The following is a 16,480-nucleotide window of genomic DNA, read 5'->3' as shown; positions in this document are numbered from 1 at the left end:
AATATTTTGTGATATAATTCCAATGCAAGATTGTCATATCATGCGGGCAGATGCTAGCAACGAATCTACCAATTCTACCAAAATGTACAACTTGTTCAAGAAAACTATTGAGAGAATCGAATCGAAAAATATTGTACAAGTTGTCATTGATAAAGATAGTGAGAATGTTAATGCAGGTGACATGATGATTGGTGTGTACCCACACATTTATTGGACTCTATGTGCTGCCCATTGCATCAATTTGATGTTTGGTGACATATTCAAGATTAACCCATATGCTTCAAGTAATATAACTCTCATATCCTTTAACTTTCTCACTTTAACAGTTTTTAGGAAGGCCATCAAGATTCATTCTTACATTAGTCAAAGGTCGTTGTTCTTGAACTTGATGAGGAAATTCACAAATGATAGAAATTTGGTGAAACCGGCCAACACAATATTTGCAATGGCCTTCTTAACTTTGCAAGTTATGTACGTACAAAAGAAAAAACTTGAGAACTCTGGTCCTCTTAACCAAATGGACTTCAATAAGATTTGCAAAGGAAATCTTGGGGAAAGGTGTCAATCTCTTATGCCTGCACACCCCTCTTTCATTGTCACATATCTTTCTGGCTAATAAATGGAAATTCTTTCTCTGATCACATGATTTGGAATGATGTTGTCCGGACACTTAAAGTTGGCGGTCCTTTGATGGAAGTGCTTTGTTTGGTGGATAGAAAAAAAAAACACCAATGGGCTATATTAATGAAGCAATAGATAGAGTCAAGGAAACTATTGAACGGGCTTTTAGTGGAGTTCAGAGGCAATATGAGCAAGTGTTGACTGATGCAAGGTGGACTAGCCAACTCCATCGGCCTTTGCATGCAGCGGGCCATATTTTGAACCCGAGGTTGTTTTATACTACTCAAGAAAATGACACTTTAGATTCAGAAGAGTGGATGGATTATCATAGATATGTTGAGAAAATGGTCCCTAGTATAACAACACAAGATATACTAGTCGTTGAGCTTCCCAAGTACAAAAATGCAGATGGGATGTTTGGTTGTGGTCAGGCTCTTAGAGCCAAAGGCACGAGGTCACCGAGTAAGTGAGTTGGTTTAGTTCTTTATAGCTTTACTTAAGTTATTTGACTTATTTCTACTTATCAACCTTTAAATTTATTTTTCTTTAGTTGAATGGTGGTCGCTATTTGGTAGTCAAACTCCAACCTTGCAGAAGAACTTCTAGTAGAGAACCTAAATCATCAAATATTGGATTGCTACAAGTCTCAATGGGACAACATGGTTAATGAGAATTTAAAATCTATATGACTGACCCCAACTAGCTTGTGATCGAGGACACAGTTGTTGATCAAAATGCTACAATTTCCCTCTTGTGGCAGCTCCAGGTCAGAAGTCCCATTGTTATCACTCCATAGTTATCCAATAGTTACTGCAGTAATTTCTCTTTAGTAGCAGTTATTTTCCTGTAATAGTGCAGTCTTTCATTTCAGTTAAGTTAGGAAGTCATGTCCTAGTTTCTAGGGGTAGTTATTTTATAAGAATTGTATTTAAACTATCTGGTATATGAAAAAAAGGAAGCAGAAAACTATTCAAGTCTTTGAGTACTTCAAACTCAAGAGATTGCAGGTTCTCTCTTAACGAACCAGCACCATAGGTAGAAAAAGAAAACTTCAGAATTTATCTTGCAGCGTCCCATAACTAGATCCATAACCGGGGACCATAACACATCCATGGTAGTTTAATAAGAATGCAATTGATGATAGGAGAAAGAATAGACTTTCTGTTGAGTCAAATAGAAGAAATTATATACTTACAGCTTTTAACTCCATCCCAAGTTTATGAAGATCAGAAATGTGTGAAGGAAACAATGAAAAAATTTGAAAGAGAAGAATGAGGGGAGTAAGGGGTGCATGTTGACATCCCAAAAGAGGAAAAAGGAGAGGTTGTATAGTGTGGAGAGAATGGGATGTAAAGTGACAATGTGAGATCGAGGGAAAAAAAGAGATGACAAGGAGAGTAAAACGGAGAGGGACGATCGTGAAGTAGAGAGACAAAAACAAGAGAGTTTGAGTGAGGTTATTTTTTATTCTAACACTAACATTCCTACGTCTTCTAGTTGTTCTCACTCTCTTGTAGGTGTACTCATGGGAAAATTTACATTGAAAACCCATCATTGGATGAACTTAATCCTAAGGTAGTCAAAACAAAAATGTTCCATGTGCATGTTGATGAGAAGGATAAAGGTAAAGAGAATTATTTTGGGCCTGTCCAAGATAGGACTTGTTACAGGAAGTTCAACAAGATAGTTGTGGATCTAACACCAATGAGCAAGGAAAAATGAGGTGATGTTGTTCCTTTGCTACATAAGACCAAGTACGGTATGTATAATTGGTTTATTCATATTCTTGGTAGTTCTACAACACCTAAAGTTTTCCTGTAGGTAATGAACTACAATTCTTATGTTGGTGACTTCATTAATTTTGAGGATGAAGAAATTTTGCCATAATAAGTCGTTACATCCTAGCAGTGGGATTGGCAAGCATTCTGTAACTTTAGTCCATACATAGCGAAAAAAGGATTTCCACAGATATAGGGACATGGAAAGCAACAGGAAACAACCATGAAAAGTTCGTCAATTTTGCAGCCTGACCTATCAGTATTAGATGAGATTTCCAAATGACTTGCTTGCTGATGCATCTCACGATTGAACAGCAACCTTTCAGCTGGCAAATGTTTACTGGCTTGCACATCTCCTGATCCAGTTGCAACTGCTTCATTATGTTGTCCATCAATGTACTGTTTAAAGGCTGGATATTCGTTCATACCCTGAGAGAAGAAAACAAGACAATTCTTTTACCAAGAGGAAAGAAAAAAATGACTGCTTATTGTAGGAATAAGAAGCAAATCCGAGCATCTAAAAGATGAAACAGATTGTAAACAATACCATAGAACCACTTGGAAGTTGATTGTTTATGGAACTAGAATGAGGTGACTCCATATCAAAAGATCCACCTCTAGCATGATTAGTCACCATGGAATTTAATTGTGCAATTTTTGCCTGTTAACCAACATTGACTCATTGTCATTGTACTTAAAAATAGAATCTCCAACATGTAAGTTTTAAACTTCATAGCAAAAAAACAAAGTTAATAACCAAAGCAAGCCTTTCAGGTAAGTACTACAGCAGTAAGGCATCCTTTTTTTTTATGACTGTGGCGTCCGGGCCAGCTTTCGCACCTCGACTAATTTCACGGGATACCTCCCACCATCAGCAGGTACCAGGTAATTTTGTACACCAAGGCTAGGACCGTGGGAAGAATCACTTAGTGTTTTTTGTCTCTACTGGGAATTGAACCTGAGACCTTATGGTTCTCAACCACTTCATTGACCCATACCCTTGGGTGCAGCACTAAGGCATCCTACCAAAAAATTTAACCGAATAAAGCTTCCCATCTACAAGAGCAGCTTTTAAAAGTGCTAGACCCAAAAATTTATGGTATTTATCAGAAGGTGGTCTTAGATTTCAAAAGTTCAGTGTGGCTTTCCGTGTGTGGCCGCCCCCAATTGAGAAAAAGGATCTCGGCCAGTATGAAGGTTTGTGTTGAAGAACTAGTTAAACTTATAAGAAATCTCATATGGAAACATGTCTCTCTCTTATAGGGAAAGGATAACACACCAATACAGCAAACCATCTGTCTTAGATAGCCAACGGGAAGTAACACAAAGATCAGTCATTTTACCGGGAAGGAATACATAAATATACCAAACCATCTGTCATAGATGGCAAATGGAAGGTAAACACAAAAATCACTCACTTTATCAGGAAATGGCATCATGGCAATGCAACAAACCATCTGTCATACACTGCTGCTTAGTGCATTCTGCTTTGGCAAAAGAAGGATGTTGTGGATCACCTTTAGTTAGCAATTTTTAAGACCGACTGAGTACCATTAGTTGGTATACTGGTGTTCTCTGCATGGGAACCTACATTAGCCTATATCAATATAGGCACAGGTTTTGCAGACGAACAGATTATAGGCTAGGACATTCTTCTCACTGCTTCAGTTGAATGGTGAGCTCTGCATGCATCCTATGGAAACTCCTGTTATTAGTTATCACTTATTATTTATTCATTTATTATTTATTTATATTGAGGATTAGCCAGTGAGCTAGTGTCATGTGCAATCCGACAGTTCTTCATACTTAGAGGCTTCATAGACATGTTTTAGCATCGGGTTTTGTAGAGGGAAAGATGAAGCTGGAAAACCATATCTAGAGGTTGTTAGAATAGGAATAGGTATATACAATCCTACTAAGAATAGGAATAGGAATAGGAATATGAATAGGAAATAGTATCCTACTTGTTAAAGGATTGTATTGTAGTGTCTATAAATAGGGTCTTTGTATAATAATGTAGACACAACAATTCAATAATATTCTTCTCATATATTTCTCACATTGTATCAAAGCCTCAACGGACTTGGTAAGAGAATCAAACATCTTCCACTGTCGGTAGGTGGCTATTACCCATATATTGCCGCCTGTTTGGCCAACGATTATGTTAGCAAAAGTTGGGTCACCGTGTATCTTTCGTGACTATTTTCTCATATCTAATTTGTGTAGCACTGTGCCATCATTCCGGTGACTACTTTCTTATATCTAACTTATGTAGCACTGTGACATCTTTCTAGTGACTACTTTTTCATATCTAATTTGTGTAGCACCGTGCCATCTTTTCGGTGACTACTTTTTCATATTTAATTTGTGTAGCACCGTGTCATCTTTCTGGTGACTACTTTATTTCATATCGAATTTATGTAGCACCGTGCATCATTCCGGTGACTACTTTCTCATATCTGATTTGAGTAGCACCGTGACATCTTTCCGGTGACTACTTTTTCATGTCTGACTTGCGTAGCACCGTTCTTTTTGGTGACTACTTTCTTATTTGTGTAGGGTCGTGCAATTATTCTGACCCTACCTATATAATTTTTATTTATCAGTAGGGTCGTGTCACCATTTCGACCCTACCCATATAATTTTATTTCATAGATTGTGACCACTTTCAGCCTTCAAATCTAATACTCCAACGCATGAGCATTTTCCAGCCAGTTTTTCAGTGACTTTACTATTTAATATCGACTCATCTATTGATTCCAAAGACGATCCATATACTTCATACCAGATTTCGGGCACTTTCGGGCGACCGTTGCATTGTGAAGAACTCTATATGGAGCAACCACCTAGTTTTGTTGCTCAGGTGAGTTTCTTTTTCTTTTTTTTTTGAGAAAAGGGTAACTTTATATTCACGCCAAACAATTCATCATCCAAAAAAATGATGAATTGGAAACTTACATCACCCAGGAAGGTATTTTTACAAGTTTCCTATAAAATCAACTAAATTTTCTATCTCCCCTACCAGTTTCTGTTCACACCAAAAATACAAAAGGCTTATATAATTCATTCTAATCTTCTGTAAGTTTCTGTTGTGACCATCAAAACACCTTCTTTCTTTCCATAAGGTCCACCATATACTTGTTGGGATAGTTCTCCACCGGTGCTCTTTTCTTCCCCTGTTCCCAATACCTTCCCAGCTGCTTAGAAGTTCCATTGTTGTCTTAGGCATCACCCAATTAACTCCTAGCAGACACAAAAACATGTTCCATAAACTCATAGCTCATCGGCAAGCTTCAATATCTATCCTTCAGTCGGCCAGATATTGCATTTACTGTAAAAAAGCTTGCTCAGTTTATGCATTGTCCTAACCAAGATCACTGGAAGGTGGTTAAACACTTGCTCAGGTACCTCAATAGAACTTCCTCCTTGTAGTATTCGAGTGCCTAAAGAGCAAAATTCAAGGTTGGTTGCTTATTTTGACTCTGACTGGGCAGGAGACCCTATTGATCACACCTCCACTACCGGTTACTTGGTTTATCTTGGCAGCACTCCTATTTCTTGGTCCTCCAAGAAGTAGCGCTCAGTTTCACATTCTTCTACAGAGGCTGAATATCGTGTTGTAGCATTTACTGCTACAGAAATTAATTGGCTAGTCAATCTCTGTCAAGAACTTCAGTTTCCTCTCACTAAAATTCCCAAAATCATGTGTGACAATGTTAGTGCAACCTACATTTGCCAGAACCCCGTGTTCCACAGCAAAATGAAACATATTGTGATTGATTCCACTTTGTTCAGGAACAAGTGCAGAACAACACTCTTGAAGTTAAGCATTTACACTCTGCTGAGCAGGTTGCGGACATACTCACCAAACCACTTCCGCGTGCTTCCTTCGAACAAGTTTTCAACAAGTTGGGTGTTGTCAATGTCACCACCAACTGCAGGAGCATAACAGCGGAACAGACCTACTGTAACTACTTTTTGTTATTTGTTTCCTAGATTTTAGGGGTCTTTTACTTCTTTTCTAATCGTAGGACTCTGTTCAGATACAGAGAACAGTTGAGACTTATAGGGATTGTAGTTAGGGTATCATCTTTTATATACCCTATCATGTATCACAGAATAAACGACAATCATTCAATTAGCTATTCCCTTTTAATGTGTTGAGTTCCCAGTAACAAGATTTCACTGTAAACACTCCCTTGTTGTGTAGTTTCCATCTAAGTTTGTCAGGCCTCGTGGATAAAGTAGGGTTTGAGTTAGGTACTTCCAGCAGATTGGCCACTTCTCCAATTTCCCAATCATTTAGTGCTCTTCTAAATACTACTAGGTCCCATCCTTGTTGGCTCCAAACATGGGATACTCTGGCATTCCATGTCAATTACATAAGTCACTCTATGGTCTAAAATAGTCTTTTCCAACTTAGTTTGGGAAGTTCAATACTGTAATTTTATCACTTTGTGTTTGTCGGCATTATGCATCAAATTTAGTATTTCATGAGAAGACTTAGCAAATTGAGATTGACTGTCAATTTTGTGAAGTCGAGTTATCAACTTGCAGATATCTCACCAAGCCCCTCATCGGTCCTTGTATTAATTACAATTGTAATAAGTTAGGTACATATGATTTGTATGCACTAGCTTGAGGGGGAGTGTAAGAATAGGAATAGATGTATACAATCCTACTTAGAATAGGAACACGAATAGGAATAGTCATAGCAATAGGAATAGTAAACAGTATCCTACTTGTTAAAGGATTGTATTGTAGTGTCTATAAATAGGGTATTTGTGTAATAATGTAGACGTAACAATTCAATAATATTATCCTATATTTCTCACAGAGGCAATTTTAAGGACACGTAATATTATGTGGCAGCCAAATGGTTAAGCAAAAGATTTTGCGGCTGCGCGTTATAGTTTCCGAGGAGAAATTTCAACCGGCAAAATCAGCTTTGTGCAGATTGCAATAACTTGCCGCAAAAAAATCTGAAGAGTTATTTCTGCAAACTTTTGCTAGTTTTGTATTTTTGGATTATAAATAGGTTCTTTCTTGTATTTTTTATATATCTTTGAATTAGAAAATTCTGGAAAGAGAATTTTGGTTACTTGGGATGTAAGCTACAGCGATTCCGGAGGACTGCACCAAGCTTGTTTGTCATTCCACTTCAACTACTATCAAATATTCTTACCCAATATGAGTTCTATCTTAATTTTCTTTTTTTGTGCTTTATCATGAGTAGCTCGACTCATATCTAGGAGCGATCCAAATCTATGTTGTTTGATTAATGGGTGTTCAATTATTAGCTTTATTTTGATTAAGTCTATTATTTTCTAATTGAATCCATGCTTATTGTACAAATTGTGTGGAAGTATACACTTGATCACTCCCTACTCACTTGATCTCACTCGAGGAAGTAGGTTTAAGTTAGGGTTTAATTCATTCAACAGATTGATCTAGTTACCCTGGGAATTGGTGTGCCGTATCAATAGAGATTGCTAGGAATAGTCAATCTCATCTCATATTTTCACAAGATTCATTCATAAATGCTCTCTCGTTAACTAGGAATAGCAACTAGGAATGACCCCATTAATGTAGGGATGTATTAGTGGGTCATTACAGTTGGACCATAATAATTTTATTTTTTTTATGACAAGGAATACCCGCAGCCGCTACCCTTTGGGTGCGCAAAGGGTAGAAACACCGCTCCTATGCAATAGCTCACAAACCACACAGAAGAGGTAACACGAACTAGGCAAGCCCAGTGCGACGAGCTCGACCCAGAAGGCAAACTCCTCACCTTCATTGGCAAGGGGTTTCGAACTTGAGACTTCCAATATGGAAGTCCTAAGCCCAAACCACTGGGCCACCCCTAAGGGTAGTTGGACCATAATAATTACCAAAAACAAGTAGGCTAATTAGGCAAAAACCCATTAATTAGGCACGTAGAGGTGACGAACAATCTAGGTTTTCCATATTTGAAGTAAATTACTCAAGTACTTCATTTAATATTCTCTACTTTAATCATTAGTTTCCTTTTTCTTTTTTCTTCGTTTTGAAATTAGTACTATTATATTCCCCAGCATTAAGTGGTCGTTTGGTGTGAGGGATAAGAATAAATAGTCTTGGGATAAAAAAATAGTCATGGGATAAAATTTTATTGTCTTGTTTGGTTGACATGTTTGGGATAACTTATCCCACCATTTATATCTCATGGTAATGGGATAAGTTATTCCATATACATGGTGGGATAAGTTATCCCAGAATAACTAATCCCGAGATAATTAATCTAGGGATAACTTGTTCCCAACCAAACGACCCCTAAAGGTATGTTGGTCACCTCCAAAAAGTTTCACAAAGAGGTACGGACTCTAGATTTACAAAGCACCTATAAAATCTATAAGATCGACTACTTCCTCTATATAGTTCTCTTTACACCAAAAATATAGAGAAACTATACAATTCCATTTCAAATCATGAATGGACTTAATTTTATCTACAAAGCATCTCTTATTCACTTGATCTCACTTGAGGTAATTAAATCCTCCTTAAAACAAGATATTTGGCATTGTATAAGACTCTAGTATATAGACTTAGACTTATCTACCTCATACTTGCTCAATGTGGCTTATGACTTGGACATTCTCCAGGTATTGTGACAACCGCTTTGTTCTTTTATAGAGCTTGGTTGGGCTTTATCACAATTGGTTGTCATTGTGGGAGCAATTGGTGACTTAGACATAGTCTATTACTTTTGTTGCATATTTGGACCAATGTTTATTTTATGTTCATGTGTTTTAAGTACAATGGTTGAAGATTTAAATCCTTTTGGTATTTTTGCAAAAGAAAATGTGATCCCTGTTAACTATGCAAATGTAATAGTCCCACCAGCTATTGGGGCCATAACTTTCTCCATGACACCATTGATGTTTCAATTGATTGCAAACAAAGGCCTGTTTTGGCGAGCTTGAGCACAAAGATCCTCAAGTTAATGTGGAAAAAGGTGCCCCAAATTTGTACATTGTCCAAGCAAAACGCTATCTCAAATGATCTTATGCAGTTAAGGTTATTTCCATTTTCCCTTACGGGCAACATGGTTGAATGATCTACCTCCTAGGTCCATTCGAACTTGGGATAAGCTGCTTGAGAAGTCCTAATTGACACCCTTGCTCTAATATCAAGTGAGAAATGAGATAAAAAAAATACATAATTGAAAGAAAACGCAAATGATTCTGCATTTAAATAGTTAATGCGCAAGTGCTAAAATAGAAAAGAAGATTTTCTAACGACCTAACTACAAGAACGAATCAATCTAATTAATTCTGAAAATCCTAATCGATACACAGTATCATTTACAATATTCTTAACAAAATCCCAAATCATATTACCATGTATTCAGCATATCATTATATTGTTTCTTCCACAAGAAAGTTAGTACACAAAGGCTTTAAGCTTTGGTGACCTTTTCCCTCATTTGCATACGAAAATTTTAGGCCCATTAAATTATTTCACTTGATACATGCTCAATAGATGATCTTTTTATATTTGCAAAAGTCAAGCCATCGTCGCACCAAAGGGTGTGGCCTAGTGGTGAATGAAATGGTTGAGGGTCATGAGGTCTCAGGTTCAAATCCCAGCAAAGGGAAAAAAACACTAGGTGATTCTACTCATATGTTTGAGCCTAGGTGGACAGAGTTATCTGGTACATGTTGTTGGTGGGAGGTGGATGGTACCCCGTGGAACTAGTTGAGGTATGCAAAACCTAGCCCTGACACCACGATCATCAAAAAAAAGCCACCATGATAAAACTACTAAACGACACATTAATGTCTCGCTAGAGGTGCATTTATTGCAATTAAGAGGTGCAATAAATGCATACACTTTGAAATCAAATTTACACACATCAAAAGATTTTTGAAGTGTATTTTTTTTATCATCTTAACTCAGTCAACCTTCTTTCCACAAAAAAAAGGTAGGTACAACAATACCGAGTACACATGTTAAAATGCAGCATGCCAAATAAGATTGGCATCTCTAAACAAGGAGAAACATGGCCCAACGTGTAAAATTTATCCAAAGCTCAACCTAGCCTTTTTAAGCAGTTGTAGCTGATTGAGCTCCCATCCTCTTATGAGCCTCTTCAACCAAACTGCACTGATCAAACCTTACAAAGTTTGAACTTCGCTTGCTTATCCCTGAGTGAGTGGAGATGGAAGAGACGCTTAGTGTCATAAGGAAGTCGAAAGTTCACATTTGTCTTTGGAATCGAAACAACATCCACGAAATCAACAAGGTAAGTCCTATCTGTCCTAACTTTCCCATCAATCATAACTTGCCATTGCATCAAGATAGGGATGACCTCATGGTATGTAATAACATATTTCAACCTGTTTATGAGGTTAATAATCAATGGAAATCATTCCCTTGACTTATGTGGACCAGAAGAAGGCTTGGGAGCAAAAGCACCTCCAAGCTTATCAAGCATCCAATACTTCGGCCCATTGACTCTTCAAATGTTTCTTCAACCCTCTTGCCATTTAGGCTATGGACTCTTCAAAAATGTCAACGGTTGCGTGTCAAATTCTCCAAAATTAGTGTATATTTGGAGAACCGACACGGGTTGGACAATCCAAAGTGAAGAGTCCCCGCAACTTTGTTTTTTTTTTGGAGAATGTGACATGGGCGCAGCATCGAAAGTAAAGAGTCCACGCAATTTTGCATTCAGGTATACAAAGCATTTTAACTCACATATAAAACATTTAGGTTTGTGTTTGGTATGAAGGAAAATATTTTTCAATAATCCAATGTTTGGTTGGTCAAAATGTTTTGAAAGTTTCTTTTCTTTTGAAAATGATAATTGGTATATGGGCTGTACATAAACCATATTCACAAGTGAACTCAAGAAGATAACCTAATCTACATCTAATTTGACTCTAAACATCAAAATAGAATCAATATCAAAAGAGTAATAGACAATTCAACTTGATCTTTTGCACACAATTCTCTGTAACCTCAAAGCATCTGAAATTTCTCTCCTTCCAGATTGTCCACCAGATACTACAAAGGACAATTCTCCATCTACTATTATCCTTTGCCAGAGATTCTGCTTCCACCCAACACTGTAAAGCTTCTGTGATCTTACCAGGTATAATTCGGGATATGCCTTTATTATTAATGAAAATTCTCCAAAGTTGTTCCATTACCTAGCAGTGTAGAAATAGATGGCTAACTGTCTCTAGTTTAACTCCACATAAAAAGCATCTGGTGAGATCCCTCTTCTCATTAATTTGTCCTGGGTAAGGAACACTTCTTTTGCCAAAAGCCATTATCTCTTTCTTTTCTCATTCTGCACATGGTATCAGAGCCAAAGAGTAAGTCCCTCCTCTAAATTGTTCAATTCTTCCCTTCTTTGAGCTCCTTTTATTTGTGTCCAAAAAAAACCGAAGTCCAAATTAGGGAAACATTATACAGGAAAAACCTAGGGTTTCAATTTGTTTCCAACTCCCCCTCCACTTCAGTCTACTCCAGACAACTTTGACCAAATCTCTCGCTTGTTAATTAAGTTATTTCTAGTCATGCAAGCCAATTACTTTGTATTTCCTTTCTAATGTATTTTCATAGATATCTCAACTCAGGAACTGAGTACATAAAATAGTTCCTCAAACCTGAACTCGTGATGCTGGTCATTCTTTGCATTTAAAGAATTCTGAATTTTGGAAAGCCTGCTTAAGTAAACATAGCACAATTTGCAAAAATAAACCAGTATAATGCTTTTTTTTCATTTATATTAATCTGATAACCTACTGAAGAAAACATCCCGCAATTTGGCCCCAAAAAAACCCAGTATAAAGCATGATTGAAAAGGTTGCTCCGTATATACAAAATCGTAATTAATAAGGTTGTAAATGATTTAAACAATGTCAAAACCTTACATGTGAAGTTCTGATCTTCATCTCCAGTTGATCGTGCAAGTGCTGCAATACATTAAGGAGAAAAAAGTTGAATCAGAAGTGATACTATAGGAAGGAAGACTACGTTGCAATATTCGTTGATGCTATAAGATTAGATTCAAAGTGGAAGGAAGAGGAGAAATTTGGTTAATTCAGACTAACAATGATGGTCCTTTGTATGTTGACTCTAAAGGAAGAGACACAAAGGATTCATAAAATTTCCTCAATGTCTAACTATGATGATCCTCTGAATACTGAAAATAGCATAATGATTGCAAGGATAAAGGTTTCCTCAATTGGTTGGGACTAAGAAAAGTTGATTGATTCATCCATTTGTAGAGTTTGCAACAACCAGACCTCTATAGTATAATAAGCTCATTTAACCGAAAAAGTTCTAATAACATCAAACTCTGAACCAGGCAGATTCTAAGTAGCACAGAATTCAAAAGATTACACATGATGTAAGTCTAGTTTTCCTCAAAGCACGGAAAAGGAAATTGAAAATACAACATTCAGCCAGACCTTCAGATTAGTCGGGCATAATAAGACCTCAAGCAATGACCCCCATCAACACATAGCAGTGCTACTAGCATGCCAAGCATGATTTACAGCAAAAAGAATAGATAATGATGTTTTACAGAATGCTTTTGGGATTAGAGATGTTTTAACGTTTATTGCATATTTGCATGCACGACTTAAAATTAATTTTTCAGGATTTGAAAAATGATGACATTTTTGTGGGTAGCACTCTTGCCAAAGCAATGTTTTTCCGACCAGAGCAATGTGTCCAATACAAGTGCTGTGCCATATGCTTTACAGTTTTACTTTAGTCAGGCAGCATGATTAAATAGACAACTTTTCTAAAATAGTAAATATGATATGCTTTTGCCTATCAAGACTCAGAAGATCTATAAAACTGTACATCATTGAAACTTGTCATAAAAAGGATGTGCAGTAATTCAATATCTTTTCTTCAATGTATATCATATGCTTTGCCTATCAAGACGCAGAAGATCGATAAAACTGTACATCATTGAAACTTGTCATAAAAAGGGTGTAGCAGTAATTCAATATCTTTTCTTCAATGTATATCATATGCTTTGCCTATCAAGACGCAGAAGATCGATAAAACTGTACATCATTGAAACTTGTCATAAAAAGGATGTGCAGTAATTCAATATCTTTTCTTCAATGTATATCCATTAAATTAATGGCTAGCTGCTGGTCAAGATGGTCAATATGAAGATAATCCATGTTAGAATGACAGAGAAGAAATGAAGCAAGGAGCCTTAATAAAGAGTACAACAAGTTCCCTAAAGAACTGAACAAAGAAGAAGAAGAAACTCATAAGATACTAAAGATCCAAACAATCTGCATGTAAATATTAATATCAGTTAATATATGAAAAAACATACTGGACCTTTTAACTCCTCAGAGATTATTATACACCTCAAGGACTGTAAACAACATGATCTAGAGAGGGTCAGTACTTCTTACTAAAGCGCTACCCTAATCCTTTGTAATCAATACCTTCACATTGTTGGCCAGACTAGAGGCACTGGCCACACGAGGAAAGACACCATATTCAGCCAATAATCCAAGCATGGATGACGTAAAAATATATTTGTCATCCTCCGTATCCTGAAAAAAGAATAAAACATCCAATAAACAAGATCCTAGAGAAGATGCAGATAGACAATACAACTACTATTTCTCAATCACAAGCTAGCTGGGGGTGAGCAGTATATACAGTTCTCCCAAGAAATATATTTCTCAGAGAATCAACCAATATTGTGCAGTTACATCAAGAACCACAAGTAGAGAAATATTTTTTTAAAATTGAAGCTTATATTCCCAAAAAAGGGTCAAGAATTCACAGTCAACCTAGGTTGAATGCGACTCTACCAATACCTATTTCCTCTGATTGCTTACCTTTAACTCATTCACCAATCTTAAGTTTTCTTCAAGATCACCTTTCCTCCGAGTCAGTTCATTTGAGGCGGATATTATAGCTTCGTTCTGCTTCTCATCTAGTGCCTATGAGTACAAAATAATAACTCTAAAATAATGTATAGAACAAAAATATTAAACAAGTAAATTCAGTCACAAGAAAGACAAACCATGCGTAGTTCAGAAAATTTCTTCTCAAGTCCATATTTCTCATTCAAGAGCTGTGATTCCTGATCACACGGTGACAACGAAATGTTCTTAAGTTAAAAGTTGAACCATAAGTATATTAACTCTGAAGTGAAAAGCAAAAAAGTGCAAAAGGCCAAAGGAAAACGGCACACCCGAACACTGGCAAGAGCAATCTGTTCCCGAAGATATAGAATTTCTTCTTGTTGTGCTTTCGCACGTGAATACAGTTCCTGAACACAGATTTATAGAGCAAATCAACAAACTGTAGTCTCCGTTCAAACTGAAAATTGTATTCTGTACAAATTTAGAAAAGCTACCATAGCTTCAGGATCCTGAGAGTCATTGATGGTGTCATTTCCCTTCAAATTCTTCGGTAAAGAACTCATCCCAAAATTTGGCCTGCAACTGTCATGAATTAGTGGCCGTACACACTCAACCGAAAATTCCCAACATAATCTAGCTCATGGATTACCTGTTTGCCAAATCAGAGCTTTGCCCTTGAACTCTTACATCTTTTTGCCCATTAATAGAGCTACTAGGGGAATACATGTTAGCCAACAATTTTCAGGAGAGGAAGTCAAATGAAAAGTAGTCAACTAGGTCCGACATCATCGACCAGTTCCTTGCATATCACAACCTATTCTGATTCACAAAATGCTGAAGCACTTCCTCTCTTCCAGAAATAATAGTCAGATATAAAAGGTAGCAACTAAACTAAAAGAATACACAACTGAGACATGTGATAGGTTGGTACTCACTGATACAGAGCCTTTTGGCCTTATAAAGCTATGCTGAAGGAGTCTTCAACGAGTAAAAGTGATGGCGCTTGTGACAAGTTTGAGCGTCCTCAATGTCTTCTACTCAGGCTAGCTTCCTCTTGGACCATGAGGTGATCAAGATCTGGAGTTACAGCCGCCTCTTTCCTCCGATCGCCGTCGAGCTTGTGAAGAAGACGAAGGAGCTGAAGTTAGTTTTGCTTATTTTATTATTTTTCGTTTCTCAATAAAATGGCTTTTTGAAGAAAGAATAAAAAAAGGGTTTAACTACCGCAGAAGTTTAAGGAAACTGGCGCAAAGTAAAAGAATTATTAGAACAAAAATTCAGTCAGAATTTTTTAATAAAATATAAATTAGGTTGAGAATCCCTTATAAATCACAACAAACTGAAATACCAATTGGGTATGCTTACCTTTTTTATGTGGAAGAACAAGTCGTCAAGGCTTTGAATCTCCAATCAATCACTGGGAACGAACGAGAGAAGAAGGTCCTCAAACGTTTTAATTCTCCACAAAGTCAAATATAGGTCATTGGAAAATTTCTTTATTTATTATTATTGGCTCAACAATAATTTTTTAACTAATCCAAATTCACAGGAACAAAGAAACCGTGTGAACATGAGACCTCCCTTCATTTCTCTTTTGACCAAAAATATTAAGGGTCTTCAAAATGCAAAATAATTAAGGAAAAAGATAAAATCCAAAGATTATCAAAGGAAAATAATTAAATGTATTTGGTGTCATGATATTTATAAGATAACTAGTAAACTTAGCCGCGTTACGCACGGTGTGAAAAAATTATTATATTTATGATTATTTTTTTATAAAATTAAAATATTAAAAATGTTTTAAAGATTCTTTTCGAGGTTCAAATCCAAATATAAATGAGACTAAAAATTCTTATACTTGAATTTGTAATTTTGATTTGATTCTTGAAATATTGATTTTATCCGAAAGAAAAGAATAAGAAAAAGAATCTTTAAAATTTATGACTTTATTATCCATTTTAATGCATTTTTTAATAGAGTTATGACTTGGTAAATGAAGAAAAATATACATTTACAGTAGATAAATAAAATAAAGATCGGTAAGGATTAACTTAAAGCTTGCTTCCACTAAAATCATGTTATTTTTTTTCTAATATAAATGCATAAAATGTAGAACTAAATGCAAATTAATATAAAAATAATAGATCTATCAAGAAAAAAATGAGATAATTAGAA

At 36.3% G+C, this 16,480-nt stretch overlaps 1 protein-coding gene across 4 annotated transcripts in view; it reads right to left on the bottom strand.

Annotated features, from left to right (window-relative positions):
* LOC102597014 (uncharacterized) overlaps window positions 1-15,758 on the bottom strand; it is a 69,108-nt gene extending 53,350 nt beyond the window's left edge. The window contains exons 1-11 of one of the 4 annotated variants that reach the window (XM_015312610.1): window positions 15,671-15,758; window positions 15,241-15,422; window positions 14,955-15,155; window positions 14,800-14,881; window positions 14,635-14,712; window positions 14,464-14,523; window positions 14,276-14,380; window positions 13,874-13,984; window positions 12,326-12,367; window positions 2,947-3,060; window positions 2,653-2,828 (exon numbers count right to left, since the gene is read on the bottom strand). In XM_015312610.1, coding sequence (XP_015168096.1) covers window positions 2,653-2,828; window positions 2,947-3,060; window positions 12,326-12,367; window positions 13,874-13,984; window positions 14,276-14,380; window positions 14,464-14,523; window positions 14,635-14,712; window positions 14,800-14,881; window positions 14,955-15,031 — 845 coding nt within the window. In that variant the 5' untranslated portion in view covers window positions 15,032-15,155; window positions 15,241-15,422; window positions 15,671-15,758. Of the gene's footprint in view, window positions 1-2,652; window positions 2,829-2,946; window positions 3,061-12,325; window positions 12,368-13,873; window positions 13,985-14,275; window positions 14,381-14,463; window positions 14,524-14,634; window positions 14,713-14,799; window positions 14,882-14,954; window positions 15,156-15,240; window positions 15,558-15,670 lie in introns of those variants that run through there. The other 3 variants (XR_367965.2, XM_015312609.1, XM_006355934.2) reach the window with 3 other exon arrangements.
* Between the last annotated feature and the right edge of the window lie 722 nt (window positions 15,759-16,480).

This window comes from Solanum tuberosum, unplaced genomic scaffold (assembly GCF_000226075.1).
Source record: "Solanum tuberosum cultivar DM 1-3 516 R44 unplaced genomic scaffold, SolTub_3.0 scf00199, whole genome shotgun sequence".
In the NCBI taxonomy this organism is placed as follows: Eukaryota; Viridiplantae; Streptophyta; class Magnoliopsida; order Solanales; family Solanaceae; genus Solanum; species Solanum tuberosum.
The sequence above is the reverse complement of the archived record's forward strand: the minus strand, read 5'-3'. Positions and strand labels throughout refer to the sequence as shown.